Raw genomic sequence first — 16547 nt, forward strand, 5'->3', positions numbered from 1 at the left:
GTATATGTATAAATTTTCTTTTCCTCTTCCTCTTATTATACAGATATATATATATATGTATCGTACACATTTTATTTTCCTAATCTGGTGGGCACTGTGTTTTAGTACCTGTTGAAAACCTATTTGTCAATGATATTTAAGGCCTTACCAAAAAACGTTACAGAACCCATAAAAGACAGCATTCACATATTAATAAACATAGTACTACAGTGATAATATACAAGAGAGCAATGAAATCTACGACCTACCCATATATATATACATATAGCTAGAGAGGATTTCAAGACCTGTGACTAGTGGCATAAAAAAAAGAAAGGTGTTCATTAAAAATTAGAATTAGGTTTATATGCCACAACCCACTAAAATGCAGTGTGTACTGTCCAATAATTGTAAAGTAACACTAAAATAAAATAAAAAAAGAAATAAAAACATAATATTCTAGAAATCACAAGAATATATATGAATAAACTTTATTTTACCTGCTCACATTAAATCAAGTTGTGTTTACATATCAACTCCTGTATCTGTTTGGTATATCTGAATGTTTAACTTTTTTTTTAAGATTAATGCATTTTGATCACAGAAACAAGTCAGGCATTTAAATACATATTAAGGAGTACATATACTGTAATTCTATTTAGTATACAAAGTATTTCATAGATATGAATTTTGTTTAAAAAAATACTTTTCACCACGCTCACATAGCAAGCATTATCTGAAAAACCATTGCAACCGTGTTTGATTGCAGATAATGAAAATTGATTTTTTTTTTTTTTTTTCAATCTTAGCTTTAACTTGATTCACATTTTGCTTTGCAGGAAAAAAAATATCTTGTTAAATAAACACTTAAATATATCTTTTTAGTTTGTTTTTTTTTTAACGTTTGTATGATTCAAGTGACTGAATTTATTTCGTAGAGTCATAAAGCATGGTATACGGCATTTGCACATTAGAACATGGTTATTCCTTTTGCTGCTAGATAAATGTCATATGTGTCACTGGTTTACATAAACTGCTGTCCCTCTGCATGCTTTCCACTTTTCTAATAATCTTTAAAGAATAGTTAGACCTATACAATAAATCCTATATTTTCACCAGCTGTATCCATTAGAAAGGACCATACCTATGGTGAAACATTTCCTGAACCCAGGTTTTTTTGTTTGTTTTATATTTTTTTTTGGATTTTTTTTTTTCCTTTTCTTTAAATTTTTGATTCACACTGAGACAGCATTTTGTATTTGAGCACAAAATATACAGTTGATGCCTCTAGGATTTGAGGCTAATTTTACTTGTCATAAAATAAAATATCCTTTTGGCAATAGTTTCTCCTGTAATCCCAGAATGAATCCAGAATGTAGAAGCTTTGTGAGGAGATACCTGGAACGGATAACCAACACACACACACTATAGGGTACTGGACACTCCTGGATTTGCCTGCACCTATGCCTATAGATGATATTTGGAAGTTAAAAGTCTACAAAAGGCACTTTCATCATGAAACAATCGTCTTTAGTTAGGTATACATTGCATGACCTACATTTTGCTCAGGGCTGTTTGTTCTTCAAGGACTTGTAAGTAATCAGGCGTCCCTTGGAGTTTTGCTTTGAGTTCAAAATATTCACTCTTTCTCTGTTCTACTACAATTTTACTATGATTCCCACCTATTAAAGATTTCTTGTTTTTTTTGTCTTGCAGCTTCTCTGGGTAATGAATTTCAAAACCACTGACTCCTATACTGTTGTATTCTTTTTTACTTTCTAAAAAATTCTGGATAAATAAATTTGAATCTCTTCCTGGAAAGAATTCATCCAGTTCATCTATTGTACTAAGCCTCTTTCTAGAATCCCCATGCAACAGATCCTTTTCCTTCTCTGTTAGGTTTCTCAGGGCCAATGTTTGACCTTGGTGGTCTGAAAATGAAAATCCGACTTCGGAGTCCTTAATGCCACAAGTGTGACTTTTACTCATTTGTTCAATTGTTTGTGGAAAGAACGTTTCTGCAGAAATACCATCCATTTTAAGTGCTTTCTGATCATGCTTCCTTAGCTGGAGCTGCATAGAACTGCATTCCTGGTTTCCAATTCCCTCATGCTTGACTGTTGGCTTTTTGTTACGTCTCAGGACAAAAACAAGAAGACAAAAGGCAACAAACACTGTTAAAATAAGCACTACCAAAATGCTGAGGATTAGAATTGACAATGGCACAGGTCCCCCAGGAGGGCTTTTGATTGGACCCAGGGGAGTTGTGAATGTAACTGCAGGTACAGGACTTGTATACTGTGTAGGAGGCTTGTTAATCAGTTTAGGGCAAAGAATTTCATTTTTAAGAGATCTCAATTCAATGTTTGCAAACTGCACGGGCGTCTCACATTTAACCTCTTTCATGACAATTCCCTCACTTAGTTTCTCCAGCCATAGCTTCAGAGCAACCAAATCACAAGTGCAGTCCCATGGATTCCCTTCCAGATCAATCTGTGTCAGAGATCTGAGCTGATCAAGAACGCCACTTACAGGCAAGTACATGAAATGATTATTCCGTATGTTAAGTCTGGCCAGGGGCACTCCAGAAAAAATATAAGCCGGCAGACTTCTCAGGAGATTATTATTCAGGTAAAGAAGCTGAAGGTTTGGCATCGATTCAAAAGTTCCACCCAAGATTTCCTTTATAATGTTATATTCCAGATACAAATATTGCAGGTTGTGCAACCCAGCAAAAATCTCAGGGCTCAGGCGTTCAATTTGATTCCCATTTAGATACAGTCTCCTTAGATTTGTCAGGTTGCAGAACACGTTGCCTTGAATGTTCGTTAGTTGATTGCTTCCCAAATGGAGCAAATCCAGTCCCTCAAAATCCACAAAGTCTGACTGTTCCACATGTTTGATATAATTGCCATTTACGTGCAGCTTTTTGGCATTTAGAGGTTTAGGAATGAGTTCAGCCATTGACTTAATATTCCTCTCCTGGCAGTTTACACTTAATCCCAAATCAGAGGGATAGGTTTTGCACATACAAGGAGAAGGGCACGGAGAAAAAGGAGGTATCCTGGTTTGGAAGGATACTATCTGACTGAGGCTGTGGTTGGAAACAGATTTGCCAGAGACTATTCCAGAGTTTTTGGAGGGGTTGGTGGTCTTTGGGGCCTTGGTGACCAAACGATGCAAAGATGTTTGGGCAGGTTGACCCCCAGGAGTGGTAAAAGTTGTCTCCATTGATGGAGGCAAAATCCTTACGTCAAAGTCACTGCCAGTGCCCATAGAACATAGTTCTTGTTTATTGGTTTCTTTCAATAAGCGCCCATACAGATCACTTGGTGTCTCGCATATAGCCTCTCCAATGTATATGTTATAGGGCATGTTCTCCAACCATGCCTTCAGGGGCAACAAATCACATGTACAGTTCCACGGATTATCTTCCAGCTGCAGCTCCACCACTCGTCCAATATGCTCTAGGACTCCTATATAGGGCATTTTCTGAATCCTATTTCCTCTGATATCTAAATGTGTTAAGGAAGCAAATCTGAAAATATTATCAGGCAGAGCAGAAATAAGATTGTCATTAAGAATGAGGACCTTGAGCTTGTGAAGTTTATTAAAGGCTCCCCGTTCAATATACTTGATTAAATTGTAGTCAGCCTGGAGATACTCCAAGTTCTCTATGCCCAGGAAAGTGTCAGCCCTCAAGACCTTCAATTCATTGTTGTTCAAGTGCAACTGTTTCAGTGCACTGAGTCCCTGGAAAGCTCCTCCCTCTATATTTTGCAATTTATTGTTGCCGAGCTGCAGAGAAACAGCATGCGTGAAATTGAGGAAGGTGTTGGGGTATAAAATGATTAGCAGATTGTTCTGAAAGTTCAGGTGATAGAAATTGGAGGGGGGTGGCTTGAGCTGGTTTGGTCTGTACAATGCCACCTTCTCACAGTTGACATACATAACATTTTCCACTGACAGGCAGGAGCAGACATTGCAGATCTCAAGGGACAGTTCAGAGTCAGGGTTGGTGGAGGAGATTGGAGTGCAGAGAAAGAGGAAAAGCCACACAAACATCTTCTGGCAGTGACAGAACAGCCTCAGACTTCTGGGAGAAATCATCTACACAAGATAAAACACACTGTTACTAATTAAAGGGCATATAATTTTCACATTGTACATTTTTTGTGGATGTACAGTGTACATTTTCTGTGTACAGTTTTTGCTTTTTTAGGATAAATGACTAGGCACACTGAGCCTCCTCTAGCCTGTCTGTTGGATTAAGCCACCTTTATATCTGATTCTGCTTTGCATTCCTGCGCCTGTGCTTGCATAGTTTTTAATACTGAACACAGGGAGCAAATCCCAGGCAGGCAGATTGGTGTATAAAGAAATATAGACCGTGAAACATGCATATCTTTTAGATTTGTTTCATGCCAATGGTTTCTTAAACACTGTGAATAGCTTCTTAACCACCAGCCTCATGATTACTGTTATTTTCATTGCATTTGATGTTTATGGCACACCGTGGACACATACAATATTTGCTACAAATCCTACTTTACACAAGCCTGTCCTTTCCCACATGATGATTCCTGCCATTTCTACTTCGCATCCAAGCTGAGCTTTTACTGAAATATATTGACACAGAATATGTTAATGCTGAACAGTGTATACTAAGCTAGGTAACGACTACTTTATAGCAGGCTGGGAAAGCTTACCTCTCACCTTATAAAGCCATCTCTCTTATGATATGGGATGTACCCCAGGTCTCACTCCCAGCACACTCTGTCCCCACATATACGTGAGGAACCAAAAGGAAGCAGAGGTGGCACAGTTAGAGCGCAGAGACATATCCATGGGTCAGTGTTAGCCAGCAGTACCTATCATATCAATGGCAAATGCCTGAGGTTTGCGATAGTACTGATTAGTACTGCAATGCTTTGCCGCAGCATGGTCCCTGCTCCTGCTGGGTGCTCTTGTCCTCACTCAGATATCTCCTTCAGATGATGAGTCTTGGATGTGAGCAATGGTTCATACCATCTGGGTATTGGAGTGGGTAACCCCTTGTCTGGGCAATGTGGGACAAAATGCTAAGGGTACAGATCCCCCTACTGCAGTCCCCCCATGTAGAACAGGTAGAATGGGATAAAAAGAAAAAGTGGCTGGTGCTGGACAGCTCCTGGGGCAGGTCCACCTCGCTGGAGTCCACAGTGTGACAGGGAGGGAAATGGTGGGTCTCAGGGATGCACAGGGGTTCCCACGGGAAGAAATGAGCTGGCAAATAGCAACGGGCTAATTCCTTCTGGCGACTGTCAGCTCAGAGGGGGAGAGGGGCTCCTGACCCGAATAGCAGTCGCTGCTGCAGGTGCCTGGTCGCTGCTTAGCTGGAAGGGAGACACATCATTTGCAGCCGATGGAGACCCCCACAGATCAGCCTCAGAGAGAATCCATAAGTAACTCCTTTAGCTTCTACAAGCAAACAAGAAATGCCATTTTGAAGCCACAGATCCAGAACAGTATCATTTACACATATTATTTACAGTGCACCTATCTGTGTCGCCTTGAGAACACATCGCAGCCCTCTATGAAGCCGCCGATTTGGGCTGATTTAGACACGAAAGTGCCCGTATTAAGGCGCTTAGATTTTCATTAGAAGAGGTCATCGGCATTTAAATCGCCTAATCTGCATCGACCCGGTCTCAGAGAGATAAGGGAAGCGATCGTTCGCCCACAGATCTGCTGAAAAATCCACTTGATGGGAAAGCCGGATTCTTGCTGGCTGGGGAAATTCGACTGGCAAACGAGGCGATCGCCTTATTTAATGGTATGGGGGGTTATAAATCCATTCAGGCAGGCAGATCAGGGCAGCATTGATAAAATCCCCCTGCACAGTGTTATCCCATAGGGTGTCTCTCTACTTACCTTTAGGATTCGGATCCATGGAAGGAAATGTTCTGCATTTTCCGATTGTCTCCAAGAGATGTGGACTTGTTCTCCTCTCACGGTCTCTCTGCCTCACTAGCACCCCCACCCCCTCCTCTCCTTCCCTTTCTCCCTCGCATCCTTTTCTCTATGTCTCTCACACAGCACACAATCGCACACACAGCAACAGCACGACGCAAGGCGCATCAGTCCATCTGTAGGTGTAGGCACAAATAGACACACACGGACACACGCACAGACTGACTAGAGCATGCCAATTGAGCCCAGAGCATGCCACTGGGTATGAGGCTCAAGCAGGGCTGCCCATTGCTGCCTCCAGACACCTCCGCAGATCCAGTAGATCAGCCCAAGCGCTCAGATCAATCATTATTGATGTCACGCTGCTCCTGACTTTATTGGGATCAAGGAACAGAGCTGGACTGGAACTCCCCCTGCTGAGCTTGGTCAGATAGGTGCCTGGGATCACATTGCCTTGAGCTGTTCTATTTACAGAACAGGGATGGATAAAGGGGGAAAGGTATTTGGGGGTTTATTCTAGTATACTGACTGTGTGTTTATGCTGCTGGCCAACAAGCATCCCCTTAAAGATGCACTGCTGTGGCTGCTGAAAGGATACACTGGTCAGTGGATGTTTCTGCTTTACTTTGTAACATAATCCAGAAACTGCAGCCAGAATATCATGGCAACCTAACCCACTCAGTCATGTAATGCTGCCCAGAACATGCTGGCACCCTAACCCACACAGTCATGTAATGCTGCACAGAACATGCTGGCACCCTAACCCACTCAGTCATGTAATGCTGCCCAGAACATGTTGGCACCCTAACCCACACAGTCATGTAATGCTGCACAGAACATGCTGGCACCCTAACCCACACAGTCATGTAATGCTGCACAGAACATGCTGGCACCCTAACCCACTCAGTCATGTAATGCTGCCCAGAACATGTTGGCACCCTAACCCACACAGTCATGTAATGCTGCACAGAACATGTTGGCACCCTAACCCACTCAGTCATGTAATGCTGCCCAGAACATGCTGGCACCCTTACCCACTCAGTCATGTAATGCTGCCCAGAACATGTTGGCACCCTAACCCACTCAGTCATGTAATGCTGCCCAGAACATGCTGGCACCCTAACCCACTCATTCATGTAATGCTGCACAGAACATGTTGGCACCCTAACCCACTCAGTCATGTAATGCTGCCCAGAACATGTTGGCACCCTAACCCACACAGTCATGTAATGCTGCCCAGAACATGTTGGCACCCTAACCCACTCAGTCATGTAATGCTGCCCAGAACATGCTGGCACCCTTACCCACTCAGTCATGTAATGCTGCCCAGAACATGTTGGCACCCTAACCCACTCAGTCATGTAATGCTGCCCAGAACATGCTGGCACCCTAACCCACTCAGTCATGTAATGCTGCACAGAACATGTTGGCACCCTAACCCACTCAGTCATGCCATGCTGCACAGAACCTGTTGGCACCTTAACCCATTCAGTCATGTAATGCTGCACAGAACATGCTGGCACCCTAACCCACTCAGTCATGTAATGCTGCACAGAACATGTTGGCACCCTAACCCACTCAGTCATGTAATGCTGCACAGAACCTGTTGGCACCTTAAGCCATTCAGTCATGTAATGCTGCACAGAACATGCTGGCACCTTAACCCATTCAGTCATGTAATGCTGCACAGAACATGCTGGCACCCTAACCCACTCAGTCATGTAATGCTGCACAGAACATGTTGGCACCCTAACCCACTCAGTCATACTACACAATTTGAGTAGAATGAAAAGGCTGAAACTGTCACCTTTTTCAGTGTGGTTACTTAAAGCTACCATTATCTCAGTAAGTGTGAACAGCACACAGTCAAGTGCAAATAGTGATGCTTACTAGGGAAGCATCATTTACTTTCACAGTAGTAGTGAGCATGAAATGAATTCCATTTAACACCTCTCTGGCTGCCCAGCGGTTAATTCCTCTCCACTTCAGTGTTGATAGAGGGATTTAGCTATGTTCTAAACATATGAAGATATATGCAAACCTTCTTTTCCATCATCCCTTGAATATGTAGAGAAATCAATTGACTTGCATTGGGAATAGTGATATCTGATGAAGGAAAACCAGGCAACATATATTTAATAACATTACAGCAGCAGGAAGCTTTATATTTTTGATAAGAGGGGTTTTACATTTCTGAAGTTTTTCTTTTCCTATTCACAAGCTGAAATGTATTCATGATCTGTTCTTTTTCTTTCAAAATAATTCATGTTTATCATATAGCTGTGTGTGTGCTCTGTACAGTATTTACATCCAGCTAATATCAGAATATCATTGTATGCTCAAATAGCATTGGACTTCTTTTGGGGCTCAGATATTCTCAAAGAATTGTAATTCAAATTAGAATATCACGAGTGTTCTGCATATGGATCTCTAGGTTTTTTGCACTATGGAGTTGACATAGAAACAGGTGTTGCAGTTTCCCAGCATTGATGCTTAGATACAGCACAAGCAAACCAGATAATCAACACCTTTTCTGTAAAATAATGTCATTTTATTAATTACCAGGGCTTATTTCCCATTAGATGCCAAAGAGTTCTCATATGTTCTGCACCATACTGTGCAGCTGAAGAATACATTATAGGAATTCAGTGTGGCTTCATTTAATCCTAAATATTTTACATCGGTTCCCCTCTGTTAGCTACAGAATCGGAATATGATCAAAGTAACTCTGCAGATACATTCTGCAGCAAGCAAATATCTGGAGAGCAAAAGATTATGGGCCTATACAGATCCTAAGTCCATTAGCAGGTGTCTTATAAATCAGGAAACCACAAAGTTGCTAGGTTTTAAATGACAGTCTCTAATGTGTATTGAATCTGTCAGGGATGTATTGTAAATAAGAAACAAAATTGTCCTCACCAATTGCTATCACCAGGAAGGGGAAATATACCTTCAGAAAACAGAGGGGCAATTCTATAATGTGTCATAAATGTCGTGAGATTTTTGCCCCTCGATATATGTGTGATGCACACAACACCATGTGGACCTACATTACTGTGGCTGTACTAGGCAAAGTTGAATGGCTGCAAGGCAATGGATTATGCTAGTCATAATAGCCACAACAGGAGGTTTTTGATGAACTAAGCTTTATGGAATAATGTCTTTTTTAGGTTAAAAGACTCATTTATTTGCTGGTAAGCTATTGATCTGTGATTAAATAAAATGCCATTTATGAATGCAGAAAGGATATTCCTGTCTCATACAATCGGGAATTGAAATCATAGCTAATTCTGCTGCCTATTTTCTATATATCTATTTCTATCTGTCATCTATAATTTTTTGTATTTATCTAAAGCTGCTCTCTAAACCCCAGATTTTGCAAAACAAAACTAATGTAGCAGCCTAAGTGAATGCTTATAGCACTGCTGCAAGTGATACAGGCAGTAACCTCCCATGGTTGCAGCAACTTTATTTATTCCTAGGCACTGTTGTGGAATCCTGACTACGTTTTATAGCAGCTGTAGTGTGACTCTCTCTGTCAATGGCTTTATGTCCTAGCCCAGATCATTCTAAGTGATGCAATTACCAGTGCCAAGCGTTAGCGTTTAACAGGTTATGAAATTAAGATGTGCGGTGTATATAATATGTGTTATACTGCTCTGATTTATACACGCCCACGCCTCACTGTGCTGTATGCAACAATAACACTGACCGCTAGCATTCTCTCTCTCTACACATTATGTTATGATGTTGGAAAATCCACTAGCGAAGAGCAAATGATGTACAGTGAGCTTTACTGTTACAGTAAACAGCAGAATGAAATCTACAAAACAGTTCTATTGTCTGTGTCACTGACATGCGCAGAGAACTCACAATACATAGAGGGGAAAATCCCTTTTCCCAGAATTTTTACTTTTTTTTTAACATGAGGATCATGACTAACCTTAAGAAACCATTTATGTCCTAGCAGAATGTAATGATTTTTTTCAGTCCAAATCCACAGGGTATTTAATAGCAGACAAATGTAGCTGTGTGATGTTCATCTGGTGAATAAAATACCCAGAACCCAGAAGTAACCATCCGTCATTATTTACAGGAAACAGAATTGGCCAGACATGTCTATGTGTGATTTCATTTTACTTTTATCACTAAACCAAATGATATGCAGTAATTGCATAATTTGCCTTTCCCTTGGCTACTTCCCCTACTTTATCCAACATAATAGTGTTTTATTTTTTACTTTGCCAGTAATTCTTTGCAAAAACATTGAAGTATTTCAAATAGTAACTAAGCTTTGTTGTGTTGTAAAGTCAATCTATAAAGCTGTTCAGGCTCCATTTCTTACATTTTCTAATATAGTTGGGGCATGTGTACTTCATCTGTTCCATAAAAACAATAGGTATATTCAATCTATCAAGTTGGCTTCAATCGTTCTCAAATTAGACATGTCCAAGTCAAATTTTTAACTGTAGCTGAGTTGTACAGCATAGAGCTTACATGGTGGACTAGGGTTTGGGCTCCTTATCTTTTATTTAAAGCATGATGATCCAAATTACAGAAAGATCCCATATCCAGAAAACCTCAGATCCCAAGCATTAGGGATAATAGATCCTATACCTACACCTGTCTAGTAATCCATAGCAACAGTTAGCAGGTAGAATTTACTGGTCAGGTGTCTAAAAACATACATCTGGTAAGTTGATCTGATGCTATAGATTACTAAATGTGGGCCATGTAGCCATTATTAACATAACCTCATTTGAGTCTAGAAGCAGAAGTTTTTATAAACTCAAAAGTATAATCCTGTTGGTTTAGGAGTGAATGGGTATAAGAACCTGAGGAACATGCCCCTCATTTTCACCTACCTTCACTACCACTTTTGTATAGGGCAGCAGCTTTAGGGGGGATCCCTAGGATTCTTATATTTAATAAAAATCCCGCCTACCCACCAATGGTTGATTCGCCAGTGTAGCTGGGGATGAGGGGAGGGTGCCCCTGTCCTAGGTGATCGGGGCAGTCAGGAAGCTGTGGTAAATCCAGTGCTGATCAAGACCAGTGTACTCAGAGTAAAAGAAAATCTGTCTCTGGCAAATTTGTCTGTAGTTGCCTATGCTATATCCAAAGAAAGTAACTTATTATATATATATATTTTAATTTTGCTAACCTTTAAGTGATATTAATCTTTTTTTTTTAAGATTTTAATGTGATTTTAAAAGCTTTATGGTGCAAATGTAATACATTAAAACACCTTTCCCCTGGTCCCTATCCTCTGTTATATACCTGTGTTGGTTCTCCTACACATTTGAAACCATGGATACTGAACTAGGGATGTTGTGCTTTATAGCAAATGCTAATCCTGCCACCAGCAGATGCTTGAGATGTTGGGTCCATACAAGTCTATCACCAGTGTCATTGGAAAAATCCCATTGTAGGAATTCATGCTCGTATATTAATGCAAGCCAGCGGATACAATTTCTGATTATCCCTGCAAACTCTTGCATCTGATTATACATACAAGCAGTCAGTGGAAATACACTTATAAATGGAAGATGTGCTGGAGTCCTGGGGCATATTGTCATCTCAACCCCAAATAGCCTTGGAAAAATCTGAGGACATGATGGGCCCTGACAATCACGTCAAAAGCAGCTGCAGTTATTCTTATCTTCTCTGTTATTATGAGGCAATGCTGTGTGTAGCTGAGGAGTCAAATCAATAGCTTCTAAGAGCATTTTATGGTATTTATAGCAGAACCTCTCTTAGACACAAAGTGCCTTATGCTAGTCATGTAGATACATTCATAAATTCTTTACTTTATCTAAATTTGTTATTATTATACATGAAAAACTACTATCAAATGCTGGGTCTAATACCATGACACTCGGCTTTAGCTCATTTCTGCATCTAAGTTGTATTAGTCATAGCTCAATGCTTTGATTTTTCTTTTAGTTATAGATTTTATCACATAGCAGGTAACTCACTCACTAAGTAACCTTGCTTGTAACACTGAACTGACATGTTTGTCTATATTTGCTGTATTTAAAGATTTCATATATCTTCCCAAAGTAGGAATACCAGACTTAATTACAGATGCAAAGGGATTTTCCAATTAAGCTGGCCATACACTAAATGATCCACTCTTTTGGTAAGGTCACCAAATGAGCAGATCTTTGCCTTTATATGTTCATCTTGAGGTGGGTAATATCACACTGCATCTGATCATTCGTCCCACCTCACCAATGCACTCCTGGCCCTGACTGGATTTTCAAACCTTCCCAATTGACATCTGAATGATATTCAAGCAGATATTGGTCAGGCAGGCACATCTGGGGGGGTCCAATCACAGGGCTTTTATTGGTCTGTGTATGGCCACCTTTTATGCCCCATTTAGAATCACTCCTGCCAGTGCTACTTCAATTATTTTGTTGTTATCCACCAAAAAACTGTGTAGTTTTACTTTGCCAATATTGTACTTTTATCGAAGGAAATATTGATTAGAATCACTGGAAGGTACCTAGCAAATTGCCACCCCTCCAGTCACTTAGACTTTCCTTGTACTTTAATTATTGTTCCAATTATTTCCAGGCCATGTTTTTAAAGCACATTGGATTAGTGCTAGTTATAAGATGAACTATTTTACCCTTATTAGGGATCTGGATTTCCCTTTGACCTATGTTGTGCCATGTGCTGTCTGGCAATGCAGGGATGGCACAACAAGGGTTAAAGTAAATGTTACTAGCAGACCATTACAAAATGTATTTGCATTTTTATTTTTTTCCCCCACATAGAAAATATATCCATGTGGTCCACGTGTAGCTTTCCAACTGGTAGCAAGAAACACGTTCCTCTACAAAGGCACTTAATATCCTATTATATGTTTGTGGTATTTGCCATGAGCAGTCCTGTTACCTCGATAAGCTTTGCTCATTCTTATCTTCTTCAACAGATTTCATTTTCATAGAAATGTGGGCTTCTTATTTTACTTCCACCAACCCTCCACGGTTTAACTGTTGAACTTATTGATAAATTGGACTAAGGTATCAAGCTTGCTGTATCTCCTGAACACACATGACTTTCAAATTGAAATGATGCTCCCTTAGCTCTTTCAGAACTAGAAACTGGGGGACAGCACATGTAGATGCTGAAAAGCAACACTGTATGCTATATTAACCCAGTCTCTTACACTATTTTGAGTCATGACATTTCATTTGCTGTAATGAAATCCTCTATATCATTTCAGACGGTCTGTGGGCGCTCTCATTAGAAATCCGGTGCTGCACAGCCCTGTCCCCATACTTCACAGCCATGCTCATCATATAATGTAAAACCACACCCAATAATTCACTGCTCTGCCCCAGTATAACACGGACCCCTTCACATGATATAAGTGTCATGTCATGGGTCTGTATGATATCACTATTTATATTGTAGTTATAACTTGATTTAATGTGGGTGATTCAGTACCCTGTATTACAGGATATAGAGATTTAAATTATTCTGAAATCATGTTATAGCCCTTAGAGGCACTGATTCTTTTCTGTCTACTGAACCTAACTACTTTTAATATAGGAACTCCAACCCCTGTTGTGTTTCCTATGCAAACCTTGTCTGCTTCTTCACACCTACAGCCCAGAAAGGTTATTAGACAAAGGGATGAAATAGAGGGGTGAAGAAAGTATGTTCTAGGGGGGTTATGAGTGACTGAGTAGTTTTTGGGAGACTTAGGAAGAAAAAGCAAATGGCAAAATGAGCTGTAAAGCCTATGGAGATTTCAACTTAAAGGAGAGGAACAATCTTTTCCAAATGAAGGGAGGCCTAGAGACCAACATTCCTCCTACAATGGCCCTTTGGACTCCTATGGAATCATCAGCTCCACTGAATCTGTGCAACCTGGAGGACCAATAGCACCAAGGACTGCAGTATACCAGCTTATCTGTGGCTTGGCTATACATGGACTATCTATGGGATACTCTAGGTCAGGGATCTCCAACCTTTTATACCCGTGAGCCCCATTCAAATGGAAAAAGTGTTGGGGAGCAACACAACCATGGAAAAAGTTCCTGGGGGTGCAAATAAGAGCTGGAATTGGCTATTTGGTAGCCCCTATGTGGACTGGCAGCCTATAGAAGGCTCTGCTTAGCAGAACACATGGTCTTTATGCCTTTAAAACTTGCCTCCAAGCCAGAAATCAAAAATAAGCACCTACTTTGAGGCCCCTGGGAGCAACATCCAAGGGGTTGGGGAGCAACATGTTGCTCATGAACCACTGGTTGGGGATCACTGCTCTAGGTAAACCCTGCCAGTTGGTGGCACTGTTATAAACTTATCTCTCAAAATGGCACCAATATCTTGTGATAACTGCTGATTAAAATTACTGGAAAATCCTTTCCCTGATCTTTAGGTTCTCTTGCGTGCTAAATATACCTTGTTGTGCTTCATGGGTAATAAAGGCCTGTTACAATGAGCACCCCCAATAGGTCACTACTCTGCCCTAGTATGGCATGGATCTGCCCCTTTTTTGCCAAGGCCAAAACCTAATTGAAAGGCCAAACCTTAGCTACAAAATAAAGGGTTGGGAAAGTGTAGGTGAGGTAAAAAATACCCACATGTAAAATGTAAAGGCAGGTTAATTGGCTCCTGAGTCTAGTGTGTGTGAATCTGATTGTAAGCTTCATTGGAGCAGGGACTGATGTGAATGATATATAATCTCTGTAAAGCACTGAGGCATATGTTGTCTATATATAATTAAAGGAGATAAAGATAAATATTAAGAAAATATAATGAAAAACCGTATCATACTCACAGGACTTGTAAAGAATATCAAAAAGATTTTACATTTTCCAATGTTTCGGTCACATTACGAGGCCTTTTTCAAGGGAGAACAAAGACAACAACAAAATAATATTAAAGGATAACATTATTTTCTTAGTCTTTAAAACAGTTATTTTTTTTTTTATAATAATTTGCCTATAGTGACATTTTCAAGGGCAAAAAGAAACAACAGAGAAGATGCAATGGAATTAAAAGAAAAAGACAGAGGGGGAAAGCAGACATAGAGTATAAAAAAAAAAACTAAAGGGAACAATAGAGGGAGGAGGCCTATGTAAAACAGCAAATACATAAATATTAGGGGGCTACATTACCTACCAATATTTATTGTAATGGCTCTTGTAGGTGGAGTTTAATCATGTTTACTGCCAGTTGCTGGGAACAGTCTAGAAAAGTGCTTTTCTCATTTATTTTTATTGAATGGAGAATAGTAACCCAAAAATCCCCAAATCCCCAAAATCTACATAGTTGACAGAAAAATAGCTAAAAAAAAGTTATAGCTTGGAAAATAGCACTGGCAATATAGGAGAGCCCCCTACCTTCATTTTGCATTTTAGTCAAGTACTTATGGCCCTCCCTTTCTATACTGCACTTCCCTATGCAGCTCCTAGGAAATCTCCTCAGTATAAATATGCACATTAGGCTTTCTGTACTGCACTATTTTTATACATGTCTCTTTCTATAGTACAGGTATGGGATCTGTTATCCAGAATGCTTGGGACCTGGGGACTTCCCGATAAGGGATGTTTTTGTAATTTGTATCTCCATACCTTAAGTCTACTAAAAAATCATTTAAACATTAAATACACTCAATAGGATTGTTTTGCATCCAATAAGGATTAATCATATCTTAGTTGGGATCAAGTACAAGATATTGTTTTATTATTACAGAGAAAAAGGAAATCATTTCCGAAAATAAGACTTATTTGCTTAAAATGGAGCCTATGGGAGATGGCCTTCCCGTAATTCGGAACTTTCTGGATTACGGGTTTCTGGATAAGGGGTCCTATCTCTGTACTTTGTCACCAGACAGGTCAATCCATCAACATGCAAAGGCATGATTACAAATCAAAGAATAATAAAAATAAAATACACGTAGAAATGAGATTTAGAGAGGACGCATGGATAGACAGACAGACATATTTTGAAGAATAACTCTTAACAAACAGTTTCAATCCTTCCCTTATGGAATATTGTGAGGGATAGATTTCCTGTAAGATTTCCTCTGGCTAATGAAAAAGAGAGCAAAACAGAGGAACTAAATTGTCATTCAAAACACATATTACATCTATTCCCTCTGATAATGAGAAAAGCTGGTTTGAAAGATATTATAAACAATTGACTCTTTAAACACACTGTGAATAAGGTGATGATTGAGATTCTCTCTCCAGTCTCTCAGCCACATGTAATTAATGAGCAGTGTTATACTAAATTATTCCAGGAAGCTAAAATTTATGTGAGCCAGTATATAATTTCATCAAAAACAAAATTCTGCTTGTAAATCTTTGCAACATTTTAAAGTCTATATCTAAGCATATTTGGTAATTGTGTCTCTAGCCTGTTCTGCTTTGTTTGACTAAAACTAAAACGTGCCTTTGTGGTAAATAAACACCTCAGAAATCTGGAGCTAAGACTGAGAAGCCATGCACATTACACACAGTAACCACACATTTTAGGTAATGTTTAAAGGGGGTCTTTCACCTTAAAGGAGAACTAAACCCTATTTACAAATTAAGCTCAGCTTGTTGCCCTGTATGTGAAGAGCTACTTACCATTAGCTTTCCTGCATT

General features: G+C 39.8%; 1 protein-coding gene across 3 annotated transcripts; it reads right to left on the minus strand.

The window, feature by feature from the left end:
* Positions 1 to 445: 445 nt before the first annotated feature.
* On the minus strand, positions 446 to 5993 carry slitrk4 (SLIT and NTRK like family member 4). Of its 3 annotated transcripts, none has more exons than XM_031891956.1 (3): positions 5893 to 5993; positions 4696 to 5439; positions 446 to 4089 (listed from the first exon to the last, which is right to left on the minus strand). In XM_031891956.1, exon 3 carries the CDS (start codon positions 4087 to 4089, stop codon positions 1534 to 1536), a length of 2556 nt encoding a protein of 851 aa, XP_031747816.1. In that variant the 5' UTR covers positions 4696 to 5439; positions 5893 to 5993; the 3' UTR covers positions 446 to 1533. The 3 variants fall into 3 exon arrangements, with proteins under 3 accessions (XP_031747816.1, XP_004916941.2, XP_031747817.1); XM_004916884.4 differs by having other exon boundaries at positions 4689 to 5439; XM_031891957.1 differs by lacking the exon at positions 4696 to 5439 and having other exon boundaries at positions 5893 to 5982.
* Positions 5994 to 16547: the final 10554 nt, after the last annotated feature.

Source organism: Xenopus tropicalis, chromosome 8 (assembly GCF_000004195.4).
Source record: "Xenopus tropicalis strain Nigerian chromosome 8, UCB_Xtro_10.0, whole genome shotgun sequence".
Lineage (NCBI taxonomy): Eukaryota > Metazoa > Chordata > Amphibia > Anura > Pipidae > Xenopus > Xenopus tropicalis.